Raw genomic sequence first — 25,890 nt, forward strand, 5'->3', positions numbered from 1 at the left:
AACTATTAGATAATAAATATATCAGACGTATGAGTAAGTGGTAAAAAGTGTTGTTACCATCTTGCGCAGTCGGAAAGTACTGTCACAAAATATATGAGTCCGTATCGATGGACCCAATTTTATTCACGGGAGGTAAATGGCGTCGTAAAACCCGAGGTTACGACGCATCTAAATTAAAATGGAGAACGCGTTCGAGGATGCGAAAGAGGCAGAGGGATAAGGGCTGATATGCTGATATGAGAAGTATTGGGAGCGACCCGGGAGAAAGGCGCCGACCCCACGGAACGATGAAAGACCGGAACCAAGGGGCGTCATTCGGAGAACGGGGGTGAAAGAGAATTTGCTGCTAACTCGAGCCACCCTTTAAGTCAGATTTCATATTTAGGCTTCTCTCTATTTTCTCGATTTTCTTTCCCTCTATTTTTTCCATTCCTCAGTATTATTGATATTTTTACTCCATTTCTTTTCCCTCCGCTTTTCTTTGTTACGTCCATTTATCTCATAACTCGAGTCACCCTTTAAGTCGGATTTCATATTTAGGCTTCTTTCTATTTTCTCCGTTCCTCTGTATTATTGCTATCGTTCCCTGTATTCTTCAATTCTTCAGTTTCATTTTACTCTCCATATTTCCCAATATCTCTATACTCTCTATTTTTCTCCGTTTCTCATAATTCTCTATTTTTCCTCCGTTTCCCTTTATATCCTCTATTTCTTCTTCGTTCCTCTTTGTTTTCGCTATTTCCCTTCCGTTTCTCTCCATTGTCTCGATTTTTTTCATAAGCCTTTATTTCTTCCATTTCTCTCCATTGTCTCAATCGTCCTCCATATTCCTTTATTCTCTCTATTCTGATTACGTTTCTCTTGATTCACTCTATTCTTCTGTTCGTAGGTAACGAGAATGTCTTCGCAGACGAGGAGGAGAGACCTCGAAGAGGGCGGGTGGGTCTCCTAGGTGGAAGGATGCCGAAGACTCGGAGGTCAGGAGCTGATCGGGCTCTTCAGGGGGTGGATCTTCATGAACAGCGGCCGATGGGAGGGCAATAAGCGAAGGGGGACCGAGGCCCTCCAAGGAGGAATGGGCCCTTGGGCCTTTGGCGTTCCTCTCATCCTGGTTTCTGCCGTGGGCCTCGTGCTGAACGCCTACGTCCTCATCGTGGTGGGCCTCAGCAAGCCGGTGAGTCGTCTTCCAGAACCCCGAAGAGATCGTCTCGTCTTCCTTTTTAACCCTTATCACTCCAACCGGCAGTAACACTGCCAACTTCTAATATTCTTCCAATATTCTTGGAGTGATAAGGGTTAAATTGGTGGACCTGAACAGGGTCCCAGGTGGTCCGATCCAAACACTCATTGGGACCTTTTTCTTACCGTATTTTAATAACCGTTCATTAAGGTGATATGAAAATCCCGTTTGGATCTAGCGAATCGCTTGAATGTGTCAGGACAATTCTTAGATGATCAGGAGTGATGTGTCAAAGTTTCGGACAGTTTGGTCTAATACCCTTAAAAAAAAGTGTTGTATTCGAATCGACTGATTTGAAGGGGGTTTCACTTCACCTTAAGTTCGGCACATCGCGTGATTCCTGTTCCTTACTTTCGCAAGAACGAACAAACAGCGCGTAGTAAGGGTTAGAAAGATGACGCCGATGAACTCGTAGACCCAGCAGCAGCAGACGACGAACACGCTGTTGCTGATCCACCTGGGAGCCGTGGAGGCCGCGGTCTGCTTCGTGGTGCTGGTCTTCGCGACCGGAGGCTGGCCATCGGCCGGAACTTCCTGCGCCCTCCACGGGTTCCTCCTGGCGCTGCTGCACCCCGTCGCCCTCTGGACGGTCACCGGCCTCAACTGCGACAGGCAGGTGGATCCTCCCCTGGGATGCAAATCTCGAGTCCATGCGATGAACCTCTTCGGTCGGTCTCTTCAGGTACTACGCCATCGCGGAGCCCCTGCGATACTCGGCGCTGGTGTCGCCTCGAAGAGTGGTCCTGGGTCTGGTGGCCTCCTGGACGGGCGCCCTGGTCCTCTGCGTCCCGCCGTTCTCCGGGCTGGTCCCGCCCTACAGGTAACGATATACAAATTTACAGCGAACCTACAAGATGGTTTACCTCGTCCATTTTGTGGAATCGATACCATAGGGTGCAGTTTATAGGAGTGTAAATGTAGAAGGGTTGGACTATCGAATTTTCCCTTTTTTGCGCTATTCTTAGGTACAACCCTGGATTGGGCTGCTGCTTGCCCGACTTCGGGAGCGCCTCTTGGTACGGCGCCCTCTATGCCGCCCTCGGCCTCGTCCTCCCCGCCCTCCTCGTCACCGCCTGCAACCTCAGGGTCCTCGGCATCGCCCGATACCACCGACATCGCATCGCCAGCGCCATCTACGAGGTCACTCTTAGCGCCCAAGTTACAATCACTCATCAGCGAAATCCCTTCAGCTTCGTCCCCACTGTCACGTCCCCCGCTGCGGGGGGGCCGCCGCGGTTTCACAGCGCTGCCAGCACGGTACGTTTTCAAAGTCTATGAGAATCGTTTCCCGAAAGAAGGAATTAAGGTGAAGTGAAACCCCCCCTCAAATCACTCGACTGGAATAAGACACTTTTTTTGAGGGTATGTCTGAAACTTTGACACGTGACTTTTTCGAAGTCTACGATAATCGTTTCGGGATTAAGGTGAAGTGAAACCCCTCTCAAATCACTCGATTCAAATAAAATACTTTTTTTTAAGGGGATTAGACCGAATTATCCGAAACTTTGACATATGACTTTTTCCAAATTTACGAGAATCGTTTCGAAGGAATTAAGGTGAAGTGAAACCCCCCCTCAAATCACTCGACTGGAATAAGACACTTTTTTTAAGATCGTTGGACCAAACTGTCCGAACTTTGACAAGTGACTCACGAGCTCTTAAGAATTGTCCTAACACTTTGAACATTTCGACGTTTGAAAACAAATTTTTAAATTTTGATTACAATATTTTTAATCTTTTAATTATTTGTCTATAGGTACTTAAAAAATATTGTATAAAGAATGAGATTTCACGAGTGTCAGGACCTTCTTTACAGACTCCATATTCACGTTGTAAAGCATGAAACGATTCGGTACACCCAGTTCAGCAAAAAGTTTCATAAACGGTCGGCCCCTCAGAAGCCACTTTCACATCCTCTTAACCCTTAACTGTCGTGAGTCCTTCTTACGTGACAAAAGTACTTTCTTGCTGCAGTCATATGGCACGTGTAAGTTGACAAGACGGACTACAACCCAGCAACTCCAACCTAAGGAGAATCATGTATAAAAAGTTAGCGTTCGATAAGGGTTAATTCTGTCGCCAGGTGATGCAGCTGGTGGGTTCCCTGTACCTTTTGTACTTCCCGTACTGCGGGCTCATCATATGGGAGTCCTGTGGGGTTGGAAGTCATCATCGTCTCTCTTCACATCCGAGACTCGCTGGAGCTGCTTCTCTTCTCTTGGCGTGTTCTCCACCCTTGAACGGCCTCCTCTACGGACTCAAGTCCCGGACCCTGAGGAGGTCGGTAAAGAACTACTGGAGGAAGAAGGCCACCAAGTCGGAGCTGCAACAGGTGCGCCTCTCGTAAATCTGGCAGGAGCTGCTAGGGATTATTCGGAAAGGTGGTGCCAAAGGATAAAGGTCTATACAGCAATCTTAACCCCTTGACATACAATGATGTCCGGGAGACGTCATTCGTTTCAGGTGCCGTTGCAGACTTTGACGTCTCCAAGACGTCAAGAACTGTCTCCGACCAAATCAAATAGTATTTTTCGGACGCACCAAATTCCGTTTTATTTACATGTCAAGGGGTTAAGGTGATGTGAAAGTGTGATATATACATGCCAAAAAGTGAAAATATTGATAAAACTTTTATCCAAACTGGGTGCACCGAATTATCTAAAACTTTAACACGTCATTATAGAGGCTCTAAGGAAGAACGCGCTGCCCGTGAAATTTCATTTTTTGCAAAAAAAAAAATTACTTTCTTTGGTTCACTATATTTTTTTTTCTCAGGGTAGAAACTAATTAGGTAACTAATTTGAGTACTAAGATAACTAATTTGGGCCTTTAGAAATCCCTGAAATGATTTCCACGCAGGCGGGATCCGCGAGGACCCCGAGCGAAGACGAGAAAAGGACGGGTACTTTGAAGAGAATCGGTTTTCAGGAGATCCAGGCCAGGACGCCAAGTGTGGCGGGCTCCAGGAGGCCCTCGGGAAGCGGGCCCACGTCCTTGTTCCCGTTCCCCCCGCTCCAGAGGAGGCTCAGCGAGGCCCTGCTGGTCCTCGGGTCCTGCAGGTCGGGTACTTTTGAGAGTGGCTCCATCGGAAACGCCTTCCAGCGCACTAGGCTGCAGCCAGCTGCCTCCTGCAACACCCTCAGGGTCCCAGCTCCTGAATCGGGTGAGCCACTTTTTGCACCGATGAGTTCTCCCGAGGAGAATTGACGATAAGGTTTCGCTCATGGACCCATTTTGGCACATTTCGACTCACCATACAGCATTGAACATAAAATTATTGGCCACATCATCTAATCATATCGGATGCAATTCGTGGCAAATCTCGTCTTTGGGCTCCTAGAGATATTCCAACACAGAACATATACGTATCATACACGTATATAAGGCGTAATGCGATATATATGCGGCTGCCACTAGCTGCCTCCTGCAACACCTTCAGGATCCCAGCTCCTGAATCGGGTGAGCCACTTTTTGCACCGATGAGTTCTCCCGAGGAGAATTGACGATAAGGTCTCGTTCATGGACTCATTTTGGCACATACCAACTCACCATAAGGCATTGAACATCAAACTATTGGCCACATCAGCTATGGCATTTAATCATATCGGATACAATTCGTGGCAAATCTCGCTTTTGGGACCCTAGGGATAGTCCCATAGAGAACATACGTATCATACGCATCATATCCCAGCTCTTGAATCAGGTGATCCACTTTTCGCGCCTATGAATTCTCCCAAGGAGAATTAACAATAAGGCCTCGTTCATGGACCCATTTTGGCACATACCAATTCACCATAAAGCATTGAACATCAAATTATTGGCCACATCTGCTATGGCATCTAATCATATCGGATACAATTCGCGGCAAATCTCGCTTTTGGGCCCCTAGGGATATTCCCACAGAGAACATACGTATCATACGTATCATGTCCCAGCTCCTGAATCAGGTGATCCACATTTCGCGCCTATGAACTCTCCCAAGAAGAATGAACGATAATGTCTCGTTCATGGACCACTTCGCCACATACCGACTCACCATAGAGCATTATACGCTTGTATATAAACAGTCATGAATTCATGGGATTTCGTCAGTTTTACATAAATCTGTTTGTCATTACTTTACCGAAATGACTTATAGAACCCTTCAGTTCGTATAATTCTCAACGTAAACTGTAAAAGACTTGAACATAAATATAAATGTCGGTAACGGGACGCGCCAGCTTATGTTCCCACTTGCGGATTCAAAACGGCATTCCCACCAAAAAAGGTATAAATTAATTATGCTTTATCGACGTCAATTAAATTTCTTAGCGCCTTTCATATCCTCTTAATACCAGGAATAATAGTTATAAATTCGGTGCAAGGTGGCTCGTGTAAATGTAGGAACGTTCCTTGTCAGAGACTAGACTGAAGGGAAGAGACGTTGTCTTTCGCCCCTTTCGGCTCGCACCTGCGAGCACCAACTCCAGCTTCTTCCAGGTGAGACGGGGAAGCCGGTGCGGTCCAGCGCGAGCGCGGCCAACCTCATTGGTGCAGCTGCAGCTGCAGGTGCCCGCGGTTTCGAGGCCTCGGGGTGCTCGCCGAACCATGGAGAGACCCCCCGGAAGAGCCCCAGGATCCTGATCACCAGGACATACAGCGAGGAGAGCCAGGAAGGAGGGTCGCCCTTGCTGAAGAGGTCTTCCTTCGCCGCCCCTTGCGAAAGTACGTCCTCCCTCGCTTCCAAATCGCGGACTTTTCTTCGGGGCTGACATAGGGTTGCTCGATATACACGGAAAAAGAGATATTTACCCTTTCAGCGAAGGGCAGCGTTGCGGATAAAGTTTTGCTCCTACTGTATGTAGGTATCCCATGAAGTGGACTACGTCACGGTTTTCCTCCTGATGGTGGAAATTAGTTAATTTCGGATCCCATGAAGTGGACTACGTAACGCTTTTCCTCCTAATGGTGGAAATTAGTTCATTTCGGATCCCATGAAGTGGACTACGTAACGCTTCTCCTCCCGATGGTGGAAATTAGTTAATTTCGGGTCCCATGAAGTGGACTACGTAACGCTTTTCCTCCTAATGGTGGAAATTAGTTCATTTCGGATCCCATGAAGTGGACTACGTAACGCTTTTCCTCCTAATGGTGGAAATTAGTTCATTTCGGATCCCATGAAGTGGACTACGTAACGCTTCTCCTCCCGATGGTGGAAATTAGTTAATTTCGGGTTGGACTACGTAACGCTTTTCCTCCTAATGGTGGAAATTAGTTCATTTCGGATCCCATGAAGTGGACTACGTAACGCTTTTCCTTCCGATGGTGGAAATTAGTTAATTTCGGGTCCCATGAAGTGAACTACGTAAAGCTTTTCTTCCCGAGGGAAGAAAGAGCTCTCTTTATAGGAGCTGAAAGCGACTACTTCCCTTCCTCAGAGGGTGAAACGTGACGTAATTCTCTTCATGGGAGCCGAAAGTGACTACTTTCCTCCCTAGGGAGGTAAAGAGTTACGTAATTCACTTCATGGAAACCGAAAGTGACTGCTTTCCTTCCTCGGGGGGTGAAACGTAACATAGTCCACTTCATAGGAGCTGACAGCGACTACTTTCCTCCCTCGGGAGGTAACGTATAACGTTGCACGTAAAAGCCACTGAAAGTCGGACTTTCGGTAAAGGGAGGATAAAAAAGAAATAATTTGCTTAGCGTAATAAGCGGGAATTTGCCGTTTCCAAAGAGCGGAGGTGGCGACAGAGGAGTACCGGAAGCGGCAGCAGCACCGGCAGCAACGAGAGCTGCGTCTGGACGACCGGAGTCGCCCCGAGGCTCGCCAGGAACGGCGCCGGTAATTCTGAAGATTTCTGGACAATTGGTCGAACCCGAACTCGAGGGAACACTCTCGAAGAAGGTCTTTTTTCAGCGAGGCCCACCAATAACAGCGACAGCAGCGACACCACCGACACTACCGCCACCACCGCCTCGAATCTCCCTTCGAAGACGCTTTTCGGGGTAAGCTGAAATTTCCCACCGCTCGTATATTCTGGGACACGGGTGGTACAAGATGACGGTAACAGGGATTATTAACCCTTTCGTCACTTAGGACCCAATAACGACCACTTAAGGTGAAGCGAAACCACCCTTAACCCTTTGCACTCGAGGATTTTCCCATTCCAGTTGTCAGCGGCGACTGAGACTCGCCTCTCGAGTGTAAAGGATTAAATCGAAAGGGTTAAGTCGAATAAGACATTTTTCTTTAGGGGTATTGGATAGAATTGTCTGAAACATTGACACCATCCTTAAATCAGTCGGTTCGAATAAGATACTTTTCTTTAGTATTGGATAGAATTGTCTGAAACTTTGACACATGACTCGTGAGCTCGAAACCACTCTTAAATCAGTCGATTCGAATAAGACACTTTTTTTAAGGGTATTGGGTAGAATTGTCTGAAACTTTAACACATGACTCGTGAGCTGGAAACCACTCTTAAATCAGTCGATTCGAATAAGACACTTTTTTTAAGAGTATTGGGTAGAATTGTCTGAAACTTTAACACATGACTCGTGAGCTCGAAACCACCCTTAAATCAGTCGATTCGAATAAGACACTTTTTTTAAGGGTATTGGATAGAATTGTCTGAAACTTTGACACATGACTCGTGAGCTCGAAACCACCCTTAAATCAGTCGATTCGAATAAGACACTTTTTTTAAGAGTATTGGATAGAAAGTGTCCTGAAATATATGAGCGGTACTATGTATTTAATTTGTTCATGAATTCTTAGTTAGTAATTTTTCCACCTTTAGGAAGAACACAGAGAAGAGGAGGAGTCGAAGAGGACGCCGGGGGAAAGCGATAGCGAGGATAGTTGGGGAAGTGTGGAGAGCGAGGATGGGAGAGAAGCTGTCGAGAAACACGAAGAAACGCGGAATCGAAAAAATTGCCACGAAGAGGATGACAGGAGAAACAGGAGAGAAAGGCGAAAGGAAAGGTCTAGGGGAAAGTCCAACCCTGAAGAGTACGAACGGCGTTCGCAATTGAGACCTCTATTGACTTCCTCATCGTAAATTATAAATGATTACGAATTTTGCCACGAAGATAAACAAGATAGGATCAGAAGAGAAGAACGAAAGAGAAAATTCGGAAGAAGACGAACCCTGAAGAGTACGAACGGCATTCGCAACTGAGACCTCCATTGACTTCCTCATCGTAAATTATAAATGATTACGAATTTTGCCACGAAGATAAACAAGATAGGATCAAAAGAGAAGAATGAAAGGGAAAATTTGAAAGAATGTCCAACCCTGAAGAGTACGAACGGCATTTGCAATTGAGATTTCTATTGACTTCGCCATCGTAAATTATAAATCATTACGAATTTTGCCACGAAGATAAACAAGATAGAATCAGAAGAGAAGAGTGAGAGGGAAAATTCGGAAGAAAGTCCAACCTTGAAGAGTATGAACACCGCACGTGGTTGCAACTTCTGTTGACTTTCGCGTCTTAAATTCTAGATGATTAGAAATGTCGGTACGAAGAGGAACTAGAAAAGAAGGGAAAAATAAAAGTCCAACCCCGAAGAGAACGAACGGCGCATGCGATTGCTCTATTGATATTCCTCGTCGTAACTTCTACATGATTATGAATTTCGCCACGAATGGGAAGATTCTAGAAGTAGAAGAGAAGGACGGAAAGTCTCTGTTCACTTCCTGGTTCTACCTTTTAAATAATTTCGAATTTCCCCACGAAGGGGAAGACTGCAAAACTATAATAGAAGAGGAAGGCGAAAGGTCTCCATCCACTTTTTCGTCCTAAATTTGAAATACTTACGAATTTCCGTACAAAGAGAAATGCCCCAGAACAAGAAGGAAATCCCCACTAAGGATATGATAAACAACTATAAAAAGGGAGGAAATAGAACTATAAAGTAAGAGAGTACAATTATGAAATGACAAAGTGCAACTATACACCTGTAAGAAAGAAAGAGAGCAATTTGTAAAATTACTTTTTCTTTCTGTACTTGTATATCGTATCACCTATAGAGACTGGCGTCTATTTTACAATGTGGTAATGGTATAGTGGTAATGTATACCACTATTTTTCCTCAACATACCCCGGTTTTACAAATACCGGTGTTACAACTACGGATATTAACCATGTATACGCCGTTTTACTCAATTTTTACTGGTAAAAACAACGTAAAAAAGGGTTTTTTTACACGGCACTCGACACCAGCAATTAACATCGGTAATTATAAAACCCGTGTAAAAAAAAAAGAACGGGTAAATGCAGAAAATAAATTGACCTATCGTCAATTTTCCCTCACACTTCTCCAGATCTCCGGAATTAACCTTCTACCTCTTGCATTGAAAAATCCAAGAAATATTTAAATCAACGTAGAACAATAAGACTGCAGGTCGGACATTTACAATGACCCTAAAACAACAGATTACAAGCATGTAATATATAGAACCAAATCGGCGGGGTGGAATGAGGAAACCGGCGTGGGAATATTCGAACATAATTACCGACTTAATTACTTTCCGCTCCAATTAAAGCGCATCAATTTCGGGGGCTAAACTTATAATTAAAAGGGATACTTCGCTAAGGGGATGGGCGGCGCGATTTGCGAGCAATAATTAAGGAGAAGTCCTTTTCGTTATTTTTATATTAAGGTGTAGGGAGGGTCGTACTTCATTTAGACTGTAGATAGACCTGTAATTTCGACCTAATCATCGGTCGCTATCGGTAATTGCGGAAGTTACGTGTCGTTACGGAGGTGACGTAGGTCGTGTCGAAGTAGATATTCCCTGGTGATAAGACTTAACGGAATTATCAGACTCGTTGGGTAGAATCTGTGCCCCGAGGGAGATTATAAAGGGGGACAGACTGTATCGAATTTGACACTGTACTCGTGCATTAGCGGTAATTGATCTCGATGATAATCGGTACACGTAGAGTCGACACTCTTCACCCCATTTCCTCGGTGCATGTTGTATGTATAGTCTCCTAGTACACTGAGCGAAAAAAAAAAATCACTTTCTAGGGAAATTAAACTTCTCGTGGCGCGTAGATAGCTGGATATATATATATATATATAGCTGGAAGCTAAGAATGTTTACAGCAAAAGTACTTAATAAAATTAACATAATAAAAATACATTTTTTACTTCACGGCTATTATCGGACACTTCATTAGGTATTAAAAAACACGACAAATTTTTCTAATACTTTCGTTTCGCTATTTCATTATGGTAGCAAAACGTGTTATTTTGATTTTAAATATTTTTAAAACGTTTATAATGTATTCGGCAGATAATATGTAAAAGAAAAAATACTTGCATTAAAATGAAACGAAATGATTTGTATATCTGGTTGAGAAATATTATGAAAACACATGGAGGTAATAATATGTAANTGCGCCTCGATCGGCAGGTAAAAACCGGCAATTAGAATCGACAAAAACTACAGGTGGAGCATGCCATTTGGTACAATACCTAATATTATTCGACACAATTATGAAAACACATGGAGGTAATAATATGTAAATATAATAAATATAATAGGGATAATATTCTAAAGTAAACGTTTTGCAAATATTTCAAATGTCTGGTAGATAGTTACAAAATGTACGATATTCGTTAAATATATAGGAGATATAGGGCAAATATTTTGTGCTACTAGGGATGTGGTTAAATGTACGTAATTACTCTACTTGTAAATGGTCACGTAGACGCGAACTGGAAACGAATTATGAATAAGTAGCGAAATTATTAAACGTGCCCTGTCCCTCGTACATTTTGGGAGGTCCCTCTGATTGATAAAACTGCGATATCGCGTTTTGTTAATTATTCACGTAATTACCAGTTCATGCGGTGGGGTCATGGGTGTAAGATATATGGATCTGACTATGACAGCAGCGGAATCGGAAGAAAAAGAACAGGAGGGCTGTTTTATTAATAACTCGATCTCTTTTTACGTAAAACAAATTGCCAATCTATTAGGTTGACGGAAAAGTAATGATGCATTTTCGTAACAGATGGTATAGAAAAAATGCGTCATGACTTTTCCGACAAAGCAATAGCTACACTGTCTAATCTCTCTAGAAGAGATTAATTACTTGCGGTAATCATACAGTACATATACCGTAAAGATGAAGAAAAGCTGCCTTTCCAAGTCATCCTTTACACATGTCGAAGAGATATCTACAAGATGTCTAACGTTACACTATACTAAGTATAGCAGATTAAAAGATGTTTAATGTTACACTATACTAAGTATAGCAGATTAAAGATGTCTAACGTTACATTCTACTAAATATATTGCAGATTAAAAGATGTCTACCGTTACATTGTACTAGATATGACTGATTAGAAGATGCCTAACGTCACATTTTACTGAATATGGCAGATTAAAAGATGTTTAATGTTACATTTTACTAAATATGGCAGATTAATAGATGTCTAACGTTACATTTTACTAAATATATTGCAGATTAAAAGATGTCTAACGTTACATTCTACTAAATGTGGCATATTAAACGATGTGTAACGTTACATTTTACTAAGTACGGCAGATTAAAAGATGTCTAACGTTACATTTTATTAAATGTGGCAGATTAAAAGATGTGTAACGTTACATTTTACTAAATGTGGCATATTAAAAGATGTCTAACGTTACATTTTACTACATGTGGCAGATTAAAAGATGTGTAACGTTACATTTTACTAAATATATAGCAGATTAAAAGATGTCTAACGTTACATTTTAAAAAATATAGCAGATTAATAGATGTCTAACGTTACATTTTGCTAAATATGGCAGATTAAAAGATATTCAACGTTATATTTTGCAAAATATGGCAGATTAATAGATGTCTAACGTTACATTTTACTAAATATATAGCAGATTAAAAGATGTCTAACGTTACATTTTACAAAATATAGCAGATTAATAGATGTTTAACGTTACATTTTACTAAATGTGGCATATTAAACGATGTGTAACGTTACATTTTACTAAATATACCAGAGTAAAAGATGTCTATCGTTCAACGTGTTGCATGGAACATGGCCCTCGAGAAAAGAGTACGTCCCTGTCGACAGGTGCGCAAGCTCACATCGATTTCCTCCCTCGTCCGATCCGACGACATTTTCCTCGCAGAATCCATTCAGGAATCGTCGGCAAGGCCTAGCTTCCGGTTCGGCCAATTTCCCGCTTTTTGCCGCCGGCCGAGGGAATAAAGAGGTAAATCGCCGTGGGAAATATGGCAGAGCAGTGACGTAAGCTTGCCGTCGAACCAGTGGAATCCTTGGGCCGGCTGATGGGGACAAAAAGAAAACCTTCATTTCAGTGAATACCATCGATTCGGTTTCCTCGTACCGGAAGGTGAAAGAGGTAACAAGGAGCGGAAATGGAGCGGCGGTGCCCGAGGGTCTCGATAAGGCGAGGAAGAGTAAGATCGCCGATCAGCTGATCCGGTAAGACATCTCCGATGAAAGACTCAAAATGGACCAATGAAGAGACAAGACAGCCGGATTGATGATCCCTGAAAATGTGCGTATAGATACGTAGGATGGATAAAGTACTGCATCACTTAACAGCCTTAAGGTGATATGCAAGTGTGACATACACGTACCAAAAAGTGAAAATATTTATAAAACTTTTTTCCAAACTGGGTGCACCGAATTGTCTAAAACTTAACGCGTGATTATGGAGGCTCTAAGAAAGAACGCGTTGCCCGTGAAATTACATTTTTCGAAAAACAATCCCTTTTCTTTGGTTCTTGTCCGAAATAAATGCACAATTTTCTTCGAAAATTGACATTTCACGAGCAGCGCGTTCTTCCTTAGAGCCTCCATAATCACGCGTTAAAGTTTCAGATAATTCAGTGCACCCACTTTGAAGAAAAGTTTTATAAATATTTGGACATTTTGTTATGTATGTATCACACATTCATATCATCTTAAGGTGATATGAATCTCTTAATGAGCATGGATTACGTTATCTCGAACGAAATAATTATATTTGAATTTCCCTCCTTTTTGGTCCTCGACCTGCATCACGATTCACGTTGGTCTCGCCTTTTGAGCTGTCAATTATAATAAAATACTTTTGAGTTGTCAATTATAATAAAATACGAGCGGCTAGCAGTCCAGGTCCATATAGTCAAAGATTATACATAACAATGAGCTTAAAGCTCGACATACTTTTGTCTCCAAGGTCGGTTTCCTAGCAAGAGCGCATTGGCTGGTTCGCCGAAGCCATGAAGTAGTTGGTTAACGCCGTCTTGAGAAACATAACCTGAAAAGGAAGGCAAGTCGGTCAAGCTGCGATATTTCAGGTTCCGCCTCCGTGAAAGATACTTCAATGCAGCGATTCTGATCGTGGCGGGGGTCGTGTTGACGATCGTCTTGGTAAGCAGTCTCCGGAGGGCCGCCGGAAGCCATGAGGACGCCATTTTGGTCCCGCCGGACCCGCTCGATTTCCAGCCGCCATCTTGGAGCAGCTTGAGAACTTTCAAACGCGGAGCCGTCTGCGCCGATGGCGTCCCTTGCGCCTCGATCGGCAGGTAAAAACCGGCAATTAGAATCGACAAAAACTACAGGTGGAGCATGCCATTTGGTACAATACCTAATATTATTCGACACAGCTGTCAATATAAAAACGAACGTCGGAAACGTAGGCGTTTAGAAAAATCTTCTTTATCTACGCCTATCAAGTTCCTCGACGTGTTTGTACGTTGTCGACGTTGGTTTTTATATTGACAACTGTGTCGAATTATATTTTGTATTGCACCAAATGGCGTACTCCACCTGTCGTTTTCGTACAATAATTATAAAGAAATCGAAGTAAAACTCCAGAAACCCTCTGGATTCATGCTTTCTGGGGCCCTAATTGACTACAGAGGAACCCCCTGCGACATCTGTGATTTCCAGGTCAATTAAATTTTCACTCCGAGACCTCGCATTCCCATCGTTTTAGCATAGAAGCCCATAACACACTTTTTTTGCCTTTATCCCGTTCAAATGCGAGTTTATCGATTACCAGAGTGTTCTAAATTGTCGTAAAATTGTCCTGACCCTTTCGTTTCTCATATCAGAGCCTTCGATAATTGTATATTAATCGAAATATGAGAGCTCGACGCCATTTTGGTTCTGGTCTGGGCGAAGTTAAACAATTTTGTTGAAAAATCCAAACTTTGAATTGTCAGGACAATTCCTAGATGATCACGAGTCATGTGTCAAAGTTTTGAACAGTTTGGTATAATACCCTTTAAAAAAAAGTGTTGTATTGGAATCGACTGATTGGAGGGAGGTTTCACTTCATCTTAAGGCTCTTATTTTTTCTGCAGGTCTATGCTCGAGAGAAATGGATCGGCCATGGATGCTGCCTTGGCGGCTCTGATCTGCAATGGGATGGTGAATATGCAAAGCATGGGTCTAGGAGGTGGATTCCTGCTTACAGCTTACGAAAAAGCTTCGGAAAGAGCTTTTGTCCTTAATGCAAGAGATGCCGCTCCCCTGGCCGCTCATGTCCACATGTTCGACAACCTGCCCTCCCAGGCTTCTCGTGCAGGTGACTTTAATATCACCCTGAGCGAAAATATCACTTTTATGAACAAAAAATTACAATACCGAATAGACCTTTTTTGTCTACTATCAACAATTTAAGTTGGAAGGTCGATACAATGAAATTATGGCAACTTATAAACTTATATAAAATCAAAGCCATTGCTGTCTATCATATGAAATTAAAGCCATTGCTGTTTATTATATGAAATCAAAGCCATTTCTGTCTATTATATGAAATCAAAGCCATTGCTGTCTATCATATGAAATCAAAGCCATTGCTGTCTATCATATGAAATCAAAGTCATTGCTGTCTATCATATAAAATCAAAACCATTTCTGTCCATCATATGGAATCAAAGCCATTGCTGTCTATCATATGAAATCAAAGCCATTTCTGTCTCTCATATGAAATCAAAGCCATTTCTGTCCATCATATGGAATCAAAGCCATTTCTGTCCATCATATGGAATCAAAGCCATTCCTGTCTATTATATGAAATCAAAGCCATTTCTGTCTATCATATAAAATCAAAGCCATTTCTGTCTATTATATGAAATCAAAGTCATTGCTGTCTATCATATGAAATCAAAGTCATTGCTGTCTATCATATAAAATCAAAACCATTTCTGTCCATCATATGGAATCAAAGCCATTCCTGTCTATTACATGAAATCAAAGCCATTGCTGTCTATCATATAAAATCAAAACCATTTCTGTCCATCATATGGAATCAAAGCCATTCCTGTCTATTACATGAAATCAAAGCCATTGCTGTCTATCATATGAAATCAAAGCCATTGCTGTCTATCATATGAAATCAAGGCAATTGGGTTTCAAAGATGACAATCGTTATTCACTGATTTCCTAGTGAATAGCCTTTCGATATCAATTCGATACCACGGGTTTGGTAAAAAGGGAACGTCCGATTCCAGGTGGACTCGCCGTCGCCGTTCCTGGAGAACTCGCCGGCTACTGGGAAGCCCACGAGAGGTTCGGGAAGCTGCCCTGGGCAGATCTCTTCTGGCCCAGCATCGAGCTCTGCGAGAACGGGTACAACCTGACGAAACCACAGTATGGGGACCTGTTTTTCAACAAGGACAACATCTACGGAGATCCCGTCCTCAGGTGCACCATGTTAAAACGAATTACAGATTTAATGCACTATTAGGACATAAGGTTTATAGTGTATAGTATAGTCTAGTATAGTAAGGCTTATAATGCAGTTGTAAATTTGATCTCTTAAGGTGATGTGAAACTGGCGTCAAAGGTGTCTCGTCTATGAAACTTTTCTCCGAACTGGGTCTATCGAACCGTTTTAAACATTTCAGTGTAAACATGGAGGCTATAACCCACCAAACACCTTATGTTAAAGTTGCATAACACTGGAATGACATGATGTATAACGAATGTTATTCAAAAGATATATTAATGTCGAATCGTTTTAAACATTTCAATGTAAGATTGATTCCTCAGAGGCCACTTTCACATCCTCTTAAGGTGATGCGATAGGATGATTATATATATAAAATATCTAATGTACTACTTTCTCTTAGTACATTAGGAGTGAAATGTAGGGTCTATCAGAGAGTGGTGGTGCAGCCGAGACGAGTGATTTCGTTGATTGTTTCAGGGAGTGGTTCATCGATCCGGAGACGAGAACCTTCCGGAAACCTGGGTCCATAATACGTCCGAAGGAGCTTTGCAAGACCCTGAGGATAATAGCCGAAAGAGGTGCCTCGGAATTGTACAATGGCAGTCTGGGACGTTTTCTTGTAGAAGATGTACAGCGACGAGGTGGGGTTCTATCGATGCAGGACCTTCGTCAGTACAGGTGAATTTACCTTACAGTGATACTACAGTGGAGTCAGAGGTCTCGTTCATAAACCTTTGTCCAAACTGGGTGTATTGAATCGATTCAAATTTAACAACATAAATGTGCAGGCTATAAGAAAGGTCCTGAAACTCACGAAATTTGAGTTTCGTTTTAATTTGTATATAGGTATCTTTAAAATTGTGTATAAGAAATTATATTTCATGATTGTAATGTGATAGTGGCGTCAGAGGTCTCGTTCATAAACCTTTGTCCAAACTGGGTGTATTGAATCGATTCGATACACAGTAATATCAGGACAGTAATATAATGTAAGATAAGAGTAACAAAGTTACGCTACATTTATATAGATATGATAGTAACAAATGTTATGTAACCTGTTGGCTCCATGTTACATAACTGTTAAGTTACTGCATTGTAACAAACGTTATGTTACTTGTTACTTTTAAGTTACGTAACTGTTAAGTTTAGTGTTCAGTGGGTTATTCGCCTTGTGGAATACAAATTAGGATTTTTACAACGATTTCCTCACCTCTGACGTTAAAATTCACTATTCTGCATGTTGATAGGTACATGTATAAATGCCAGAAAATCTACAATTTTAGAGCCAAATGGGAAGAACCAGTCGCCACAAATTTCTCCGATGGCACGACGTTGTACTCTTCAGGATTGCCTGGAAGCGGAGCGGTCCTAGCCTTCATTCTTAATATCCTGGAGGGCTATCGATTCTCGGCAGCCAGTATCGCTAGCATGAACGAGACTGTGAAAACTTATCACAGGATTGCGGAAGCTTTCAAATTCGCGTACGCCATCAGGTCCGAAATGGGCGACCAGGACTTCGTCGACATGGAAGAAGTTAGTATTCTCGTCCATAACATATATGCTCATATTTCTACCGAGGACAGTATGGCACAGTTACATAACACTGGCATAACATGATATATAACGAAAGAGGATTTTCGTACAGAGACTCTGGAACGTACACATATCCCTACCAAGGACACTATATCCAATTTACATCACACTGAAATAACATAATATATAACAAAAGTTATTCGATAGATACATTGAAATGATATAATATCGAATTATTTCCGTCCCATAACATAGTGACAAATATATGAACATTGCAGTTATATAATATTAGCATAACACATAACATAGTACTACTGTTACGCGTACGTTGTATTATTTAGCACATAACAGTGTTATATAGCCACATAGAATATAGTAATGTAACTTTTACATATATTTAACGTCTATGTTACATTAGATGTTAGAAAGATATGCGTAACGTTTAAATTGTTACGTAACTGTCTGATGAGTTGTATATTGAAAATTGATACATCTCAACGAACTATTGTTACAGATAACAAGAAACCTGACGTCTAAGGACTACGCCAGGCTGGTGAGGGAAAAGATCGACGAGAACAGGACCTTCAACGACCCAGAGCATTATGGAGTTACCGCCGAAAGTCCTGAAGACCATGGAACTTCTCATATTTCCGTCCTGGCACCCAACGGAGACGCAGTATCCGTCACCAGCACGGTCAATTTGTAGTCAGTAACGTAGATTACGATTAACGTCGATTCAAACGCTCCGCCATTTTGAATATCCCGCCAAGACCGCTCTTCTTTATCCGCAGCTTCGGCAGCGGCGTCGTCAGCGAGAGGACGGGTATTTTGTTGAACAGCGGCATGGACGACTTCGGTTTACCTTCTCGGCACAGTTATTTTGGCTTACCGCCCAGCAGAAGCAATTTAATAGAGCCCGGGAAGAGGCCGCTTTCTTCCATGGCGCCCAGCGTCCTCGTGGACCAAAATGGCGGCGCCAAGATGGCGATCGGAGCCGCAGGCGGCACCAAGATCACCACGGCTCTCGCTTTCGTTAGTACAGTACGATTTCAGATACGATGGTCCCTCCGGCATTTGAAAAGTCAATCGTTCACGAAACTTTTCTCCGTACTGTGTCAATAGAGTCGTTTCAAACTTCATTTTTCGAAAAAAAGTGTTGCATTTATCTCGGACAAGAGCCGAAAAAGATATTCTTTTTTTTTTCGAAAAATGAAATTTCACGGTCAACGCGTTCTTCCTTAGAGCCTCCATAATCACGTGTTAAAGTTTAAGATAATTCGGTGCACCTAGTTTGGAGAAAAGTTTTATAAGTATTTTCACTTTTTGGTACATATATATCACACTTTCATATCACCTTAAGTACGTGATAGCGTTTCGTTTATCCTCAAACGCGCAAGACGTGTTTCGCTCGTCATTCGACCCTACTTTCTCTCGCAAATGTATTTGGCTCCAAACTCTACCAAGCTTTTTTACTCGACATTACTTTTTAGGTAATCGCCCGTTACTTGTGGATGAACAACTCTCTCAAGGAAGCGGTCGACGCGTCCAGAATCCACCATCAGCTCTTCCCGATGAAGCTACTATACGAATATGGCGTGCCGAATGCGATTATTGACGGTTTAAGAAAGCTGGATCATCACACCGAAAGATACAGAGATCGCGGTAGCATCGTCTGTGGCCTTCTTCGTGTCAACGGCACCGTCTTCGCCAACGCCGATTTCCGAAAAGGCGGCGACGTCTATGGAATCGACTAAACGGTCTTCCGAAGTCCTTATATTGTTAAGAATATCTGTTCGAAATACAGTATACACATAGTCAAAGTGTTTTCAAGTTTTTAACAATATTCCGAAATTTTCGTACACAACTCGAAGGACGTGTGCATCAAATTTCGAAATTTGCATATTAATCGCTTCGATTGCCTTTGTGAGAATTCATGGACAATTGTGGGCGAAAGTATGTATAAGGATGTATGTATGTACAGCTGTCGTATGACGTATATACGAAACTCGGGTATTTTTCGATACTGTTTTTCGATCATGTAAATATACGTAATTGTATGTACTTGGAGAGAAGCATGTTTTAATACATTTATTAATATTTAGGGTTGGGTATGTATAATACGTCAACGCGAGCGCGGAGTATACGACGTCCTATTTTTAAATATGAAATAATAAATCCAGTTAGAAATTTAATATTAATCAGTATTAAATCGAAAGGAATTTGAATGCAAACGCCAGATTAATTATTCCGCACAAAATGTGTACGTGTTTACACATGCGCTAAAAGCCTTTTATAACCTAACGTATACATATATCATGTCTCTGTGGCATTCGCCATATTGGAAATTTAATTTACTGATTTTCAACGATAAAATATTTCGTTTACGTAATATACGTACAGAACGTCGAAAAACGTGTAATTACCCAACCCTGGTTAAATAGCGATTACATTTTGTACCGGAATTACCTATGAGTGTAATACTATACTCTTACATCCAAGAAATTAACGAACCGATTTCATAACTCTAGTTAACCGGAGTTTAAGTAGTTTATAACAGGTTTAAACCGGAGTTTAAGTGTGTCATAGCAAATTTAAACCGAAGTTTATCTAGAATCTAGTTAACCGAAGTTTAACTGGTTTATATTCGATTTAAACCTGTTGTAAACCACTTAAAACTTCAATTAACTAGAATTATGGGCCGAGCCTTAATATCAGTTCTTATAAAATCGGTGTAAGGTAGTATATGACTACGTCTCTATCGTGCTCCTCAATCCGAAATTTATCTGGACCCAGTAAATTGCATGCCTTAATCGCATTAATAATTAATGCAAATCCGATCCAAGTGTCTCGAATGATACTTAATTCGGATTTACTGAGTTTGGACCCGATAAATCCTGAATTTCGAGTACGATGGAGACGTAGTCTGTGAAAACTTACGCACTACCTAATGATTGTTTCCATCGTACTCGAAATCCAGGATTTATCGGATCCAAACGTAGTAAATTCAAATTTAAGTGTTCATAGAGACTCTCAGAATCGAATTTACGTATTTATTAATACGATGGAGACCTGCGATTTAATGAATCCAGACCCGATAAATCTCGGATTTAAGAGTGCGATGGAGATGTAATTATTTAATACGATGTAGACTTCCAATTTACTGAATCCGGACCCGATAAATCCTGGATTTAGGAGTACGATGGAGACGTAATCAGCAAATTGAAATTTAAGCGTCAATCGAGACGCTCCGAATCGAATCTCTGTATTTATTAATACGATGGAAACATACGTTTTACTGAATCCGGGCCCGATAAATCCCGGATTTAAAAGCGCGATGGAGACGTGGTCAGTAAATTCGAATTTAAGTCCAGATCAAGACTCTGAGAATTGAATTTACGTATTTATTAATACGATGGAGACCTGCGATTTACTGAATCCGGGCACGATTAATCCCGGATTTAGGAGCGCGATGTAGATGTGGTCAATGTGAAGCGATTTCCTTCTCGGATACGGAGAGAGAGAGGATCATCTTTGTTACGTTGGCTAATCTGCTGGTTTTCACAATACTTTCAGGTCGTTCGGGCTCAAAGAACGTCTTTTGTACTTTACGTTCACCCCGAAATACGGAAGTACGTTGGCTCGTCCGCAGGTAGCCTCCTTGGGTTCACCCCGTCCTGTCAGACTCGGACATTTCGGCTGCCGATACCGAGCTGAGCTATGTCAACCGTGGACGAGGTCTTTGACAGTTGGGAGGACATCGAGGAATCTGGGGTAAGGGAACCCAAATGTTAACCTGCCGTTTCCACCTCTTCCAGACCCGTGGATTTCTGCGGAACTGGGAAACCAGCGCATAGATTGCATTCCCACGACGAGGCTGCTTCCACGAGGCGGTTCGTCGGACTGCTGGCCTTTTGTTTACGATCCCATCCTGCCGATGTGTTCCTGCCATGCATTCTAAATTTCCTGCCTTGAGATCGTTAACTCAACCGATTATTAAGTCAACGAAAGTGATGTTTGTATTTTTAGACGTTGCGGCGTTAAGAATAGTTTGTTCATTTTTAGTGACGGACCAATTGCTATTAATAGTCACTGATTTTTCTTAGTGTATTCTGACATGGTCCGTTTCTACTCTATCTTTACCGTATTTCTGTGGATTATGTACTGGTTCAGACTTTACGATAAAGTGCGGTTTCAGGTCCTGGATAAAAAGTTAAATAACCTCCAGTTGCACGCCTTGGAAGGACTGGAGGAAGTGAAGGCACCTAGGTATGGATTTTTCGAGGAAATCTTTTTATTCCCTTGTCGTCCAATTCTGGGAAGTTATGGCGAAGAATTTTGTTTATAGATCGTTCAGAACTTTTGGGGGAATTATCGTAACGTCGATGCAATTGCGTAACTAATAGTTATTGTAATATAGTCGCGTTGACGATGACTCTTGTGCTTAGGTTGTCGACGAATCATAATCCCGAGACGAGGATGATTATTCTGGGAGAAGATGCCGTCCGGTCCCAGTACGTACCACCAAAGCCAACCGTTAAAATCCTAAAGAGACCGACAAGAGATTCTCAAGGTAGTGGCGACGGTCCTTTAATGAACGGAGATAGTAAACCTAAGCAACCGATAAAGTCTCTGAAGCAGGTAAGCAAACCACATTTTTCTTGACAAATAATAAATGGTACTTAAGAGATACACAATACTCCCCAGTAATGCGACGAGTCGAATAGTTTATCGTCTTCAGATAATTGAATTCAAAAACGTTGTCAACTCAAATGTGAACTCGATTTAACAGCTCGGCTAAGAAAAGAAGGAACGCATCTGTATAAACAACAAGGTCGTCAGCAGTGACAGTTTCACTTTCTACCGAAATAATAGTACAAATACTATAATAATAGTACACATATTGCAGTAATATTTCAGTATAAAGTGAAACTGACCGCTTACAAGTTTGTTATCGCCTGTGTAGATTTTCCTTTTCATAACATTGTTTAGCCAGTTACACGGTGGAAGAAAATCAATCGAGTTGTTCATTGCTCGCAGAGAGAACAGGAGTACGCAGAGGCAAGGAAAAGAATCCTAGGAGAAGAGAGGAGTCCGGAGGAGAGGCCGGTCCAGGAGGTGAGCAAGGTGCAATCGAAGGCAGCAGTTTCCGGAAGCAGTAGTAGTAGTAGTCTGCCTATCAACGTAGTTCGCATGCCCATCGGACCGGACGGTACCCGAGGATTCAACGTACGTAGGTAGCGCGCCAGTCAGGGACTTTCCCTCATTACCCATCTTTTACCTCTCCTCCTTGCTTCCTGTTACGGAGAGGAGGAGAGGCGGCTATGAGGCCGACGGGAGTGACGAGCTTTGCGCTACTTAACAACCGGGAACTGTCTCCAACTGGCACTGCGCCCCGAGAGAAGGAAGGCTCGATCCATCGAGAATATTCGAGGCCGAGAACTAAGGCGCTTCCAGCATCCAATCGACTGGATTCGCGTAAAGGTACCATTTCATTAGCGTCTACTTGACGCTGGAAACGAGTGTTACGTGACCATCATCTCGCTGACGCCTCATGAAAAGGGATCGTAGTGTCAATATCGATCTGATGCTTGATGTTCGTTTAAATGATCATTGGAAAGTCTGGTAGCAAATATCACTAGAAGTTAATACGTTTTAACGTCTGGTTGACGCAAATTAATTAGCAGTCTTAAAGGTACCATTCCATTAGCATGTACTTGACGCTGGAAACGAGTGTTGCGTAATCACCATCTCGCTGACGTCCCATGAAATAGCTCTGTAGCGTCGATACCGGCGTGATGCTTGATGTTCGTTTAAATGAACATCAAAAAGTCTGGCAGCGAAAAGAGGTTATGTTGATACCAGTCTGTCACGCGATGTTCGTTGAAACGAACTTTTAAATTTCGGACGCTAAAAAGTCTTACAGTAAATGTTACTTTCTAGTTATCACGTTCAAGTGTCCGTTTGACGCAAATGAATTGGCACCTTGAAAGAATCAACGCGTACATGGATAATGGCTTACCATTGGTTGCGACGGTGCACTCTAAATGTGGTTTATCATGGATAACGCTGCCACGTCGACGGAAGATCCTGTTTTCTTCTGTTAATTAAAATCTTGCGAATATTTGAAATCCCGGTATTAATTATAGTGCCACCGTAACCTTACTTTTTCCTGTTAAATTCCTTCACTAACGAATGGACCGTCACTCGAACTTTCAGAACTTAATTAAGATTGAGATTATCCGATAAGGGCTTCGACAGAACTGTTTATAAATCCACTCGACTGTAAATAACTCCGAACTTCATTTAATTGTACCTAATTCGGACTATGAGATTACAAAATATCGTCATGGTTCTCTGTGGACATGTATGTAAATACAAATATAGATCTTTAAGATAGCGTGGTAAATAAAAGTCTTTCCGAAAGGACCCGACGAATAAAAGAGGAACGAACAAATTCAGGACGAGTCTTGCGTAATAGATTCCGTGATCTCTTCGCAATCCTCTTTGGTACCTTTGCTTTCTGCCGATAATTGAATCTCTTTCCACAAGAGATTGGTTGTTTTCCATTTGTCTTCATTATTGTTAAAACAAAACCCCTTTATGTAGTCCTGCTTGTTCGTTACATCTGTATGTGTTATGTGAAGGAGAATAGTGCATAAGGAATATATTGACGTCCATCATCTAGCCATTATTTCCCACTATTGATAATGTAAGCTGTACCAAGGTTATTAAGATGGTGTGAATTACGATGGTATGACTGTTTAAATTCTAATGGACCAACGTCACCATTTGTAACATTTAGTTGCAACTAAATTTTTGCTCTAAAAACATATTAACCACGGGGCAAGCCAGCATTCTCTTACAATCGGTGAAAGCTTGTTTATAAATATACAATATACATCAATTTTTATACATTAAAATGATTATAAATTGTAAATTTATAAACAATTTCCTTGGTTAGGAAGGAATTGCACAATGAATTGGCACAGCAAATATTGCCAGAAAAACCAAATAAGGCCTTAAAAATATCGACACACGAATATAGGATTTCAAAATTATCGAGCACTATAAACAGTTAATAGAAAAAAGGATACAGCCTTTAATGTGGTCCTTAAGAGCTGGAAAATTCCATCTTATGCCAGTAAATGTTTTGTACAATTGAAATTTCTTTCTGGAAAAGTTCAAAGCACAGAGCACAAACTTTTAAAGAAGGATCTATTTCTGTACGTTAGTTATACATTAGTTATACGCACTGTGCAATATCTAATATGTGTTGGTCCTTAAGACTCAGCTTCCACGATTTAAGCTTATTTCGATTTGTTTCCAATTGCAGTTTCTCCTCCTTGATCGCATCCCTTTGTGCCTCTAAGGCTTTCTGTTATAATCGATTAAACGTTTATTTTAAAAGGAAGAGCTGGTGATTTTACCATATTATGACAAACACTTACTGTTTCGCTTTCATAATTTGATAGTTTTAACGTCCTAGTCTCCAGTACCACAGACTCTGTATCTAGCAAATTTCTCAAAGTGCTTACTCTTGTTTCCAACTCGTTAATAGTTTTCAGGTTCTCTGTAGATGGACCGATCCAAGATATCCCATACGCAACAAAAGAAAGTATTATTTCTACCCCTTAATACTTGTATATTTCATTTGCATTGAAAATATCCCTACTACTACAGGAAGAAAAGCTTACCGGCATACTTCTGCTCATGGGTCTTGGTTTTTAGATAAATCTTCCTGGCAGCTTCGATCGAAATATCACTGACCTTCGAAGCATTTAATGAAGCGTACGGATTCCTAGGTACAATCATATCCCCCATATTTCACTGTTATTAGTAAATAACTAAGTAATAAATAAACTGAATATCATGTAAACAATGATAGGACGCGAGTACCCAGCAACCAGCGTCGTTACATTTGAACTGATTTAAACGTGTAATTGCATCGTTCCACAGGTGGCGGTCGACATATAAACAGGTCTGCCAACTCCGAAAAATATTTATACCAGGAGGGGCGATCCCTTTTCATATCATTTTCCTTTTTTTAAACCATTACCATCCGACGCTACGAAAATGGTAAGGTTCTGTCAAACATAACCCCAAATAATAATATTATTTCTTAATCTTTCTACTTAATCCAGAGATGAGTTGGGAGATTGCTCACGGGCAGGGTAGCGCGATCGCACCATGTGCTGCCCTCTGATTTCGTACGTTAGCTTTCACAGTTTTTTGCCCCCAAGGGCGGCGCAACGAATTTCTGGTAGGGGCTAGCGAAATCGCGATGGCTGTGCCATCTACCAGTTGCCGTTGGCGGCTCACGCATTCGTGATGGTAATACCATGCGGCAGTTGACGGTGGTGGCTTACCATTATGGCAATCTCCTAACTCATCTCTGCCAAATCAGAGATGAGTTGA

The 25,890-nt window shown here is 41.7% G+C and overlaps 4 protein-coding genes across 7 annotated transcripts; 3 read left to right on the top strand and 1 right to left on the bottom strand.

The window, feature by feature from the left end:
- Positions 1 to 438: 438 nt before the first annotated feature.
- Positions 439 to 10,391, top strand: LOC105702665 (beta-3 adrenergic receptor). The gene is made up of 9 exons (XM_012430388.1): positions 439 to 1,174; positions 1,656 to 1,852; positions 1,923 to 2,060; positions 2,206 to 2,497; positions 3,324 to 3,572; positions 4,169 to 4,403; positions 5,720 to 5,944; positions 6,957 to 7,228; positions 8,023 to 10,391. Exons 1-9 carry the CDS (start codon positions 1,016 to 1,018, stop codon positions 8,281 to 8,283), a joined length of 2,028 nt encoding a protein of 675 aa, XP_012285811.1. The 5' UTR covers positions 439 to 1,015; the 3' UTR covers positions 8,284 to 10,391.
- Positions 10,392 to 12,699: 2,308 nt separating this feature from the next.
- Positions 12,700 to 19,229, top strand: LOC105702659 (glutathione hydrolase 1 proenzyme). The gene is made up of 9 exons (XM_012430378.1): positions 12,700 to 12,771; positions 13,559 to 13,786; positions 14,570 to 14,793; positions 15,722 to 15,914; positions 16,420 to 16,620; positions 17,226 to 17,475; positions 17,990 to 18,180; positions 18,267 to 18,507; positions 18,966 to 19,229. Coding segments are annotated over exons 1-9 (1,794 nt in total). The 5' UTR covers positions 12,700 to 12,769.
- Positions 19,230 to 20,979: 1,750 nt separating this feature from the next.
- LOC105702661 (SUZ domain-containing protein 1) lies at positions 20,980 to 23,898 on the top strand. Of its 4 annotated transcripts, XM_012430384.2 has the most exons (6): positions 20,980 to 21,210; positions 21,291 to 21,487; positions 21,671 to 21,741; positions 21,921 to 22,113; positions 22,513 to 22,701; positions 23,416 to 23,898. In XM_012430384.2, exons 4-6 carry the CDS (start codon positions 21,952 to 21,954, stop codon positions 23,581 to 23,583), a joined length of 519 nt encoding a protein of 172 aa, XP_012285807.1. In that variant the 5' UTR covers positions 20,980 to 21,210; positions 21,291 to 21,487; positions 21,671 to 21,741; positions 21,921 to 21,951; the 3' UTR covers positions 23,584 to 23,898. The 4 variants fall into 4 exon arrangements, 3 of the variants coding, with proteins under 3 accessions (XP_012285807.1, XP_012285805.1, XP_012285806.1); XM_012430382.2 differs by lacking the exon at positions 21,291 to 21,487 and having other exon boundaries at positions 20,984 to 21,246; XR_001104306.1 differs by lacking the exon at positions 21,291 to 21,487 and having other exon boundaries at positions 20,985 to 21,246; positions 22,513 to 22,956; positions 23,416 to 23,520.
- On the bottom strand, positions 23,763 to 25,620 carry LOC105702662. Its single transcript, XM_012430386.2, has 5 exons — positions 25,170 to 25,620; positions 24,924 to 25,045; positions 24,729 to 24,850; positions 24,570 to 24,646; positions 23,763 to 24,100 (listed from the first exon to the last, which is right to left on the bottom strand). Exons 1-5 carry the CDS (start codon positions 25,294 to 25,296, stop codon positions 23,931 to 23,933), a joined length of 618 nt encoding a protein of 205 aa, XP_012285809.1. The 5' UTR covers positions 25,297 to 25,620; the 3' UTR covers positions 23,763 to 23,930.
- Positions 25,621 to 25,890: the final 270 nt, after the last annotated feature.

This window comes from Orussus abietinus, unplaced genomic scaffold, assembly GCF_000612105.2.
Source record: "Orussus abietinus isolate OABI.00-Male unplaced genomic scaffold, Oabi_2.0 scaffold504, whole genome shotgun sequence".
NCBI classification, from domain to species: Eukaryota; Metazoa; Arthropoda; class Insecta; order Hymenoptera; family Orussidae; genus Orussus; species Orussus abietinus.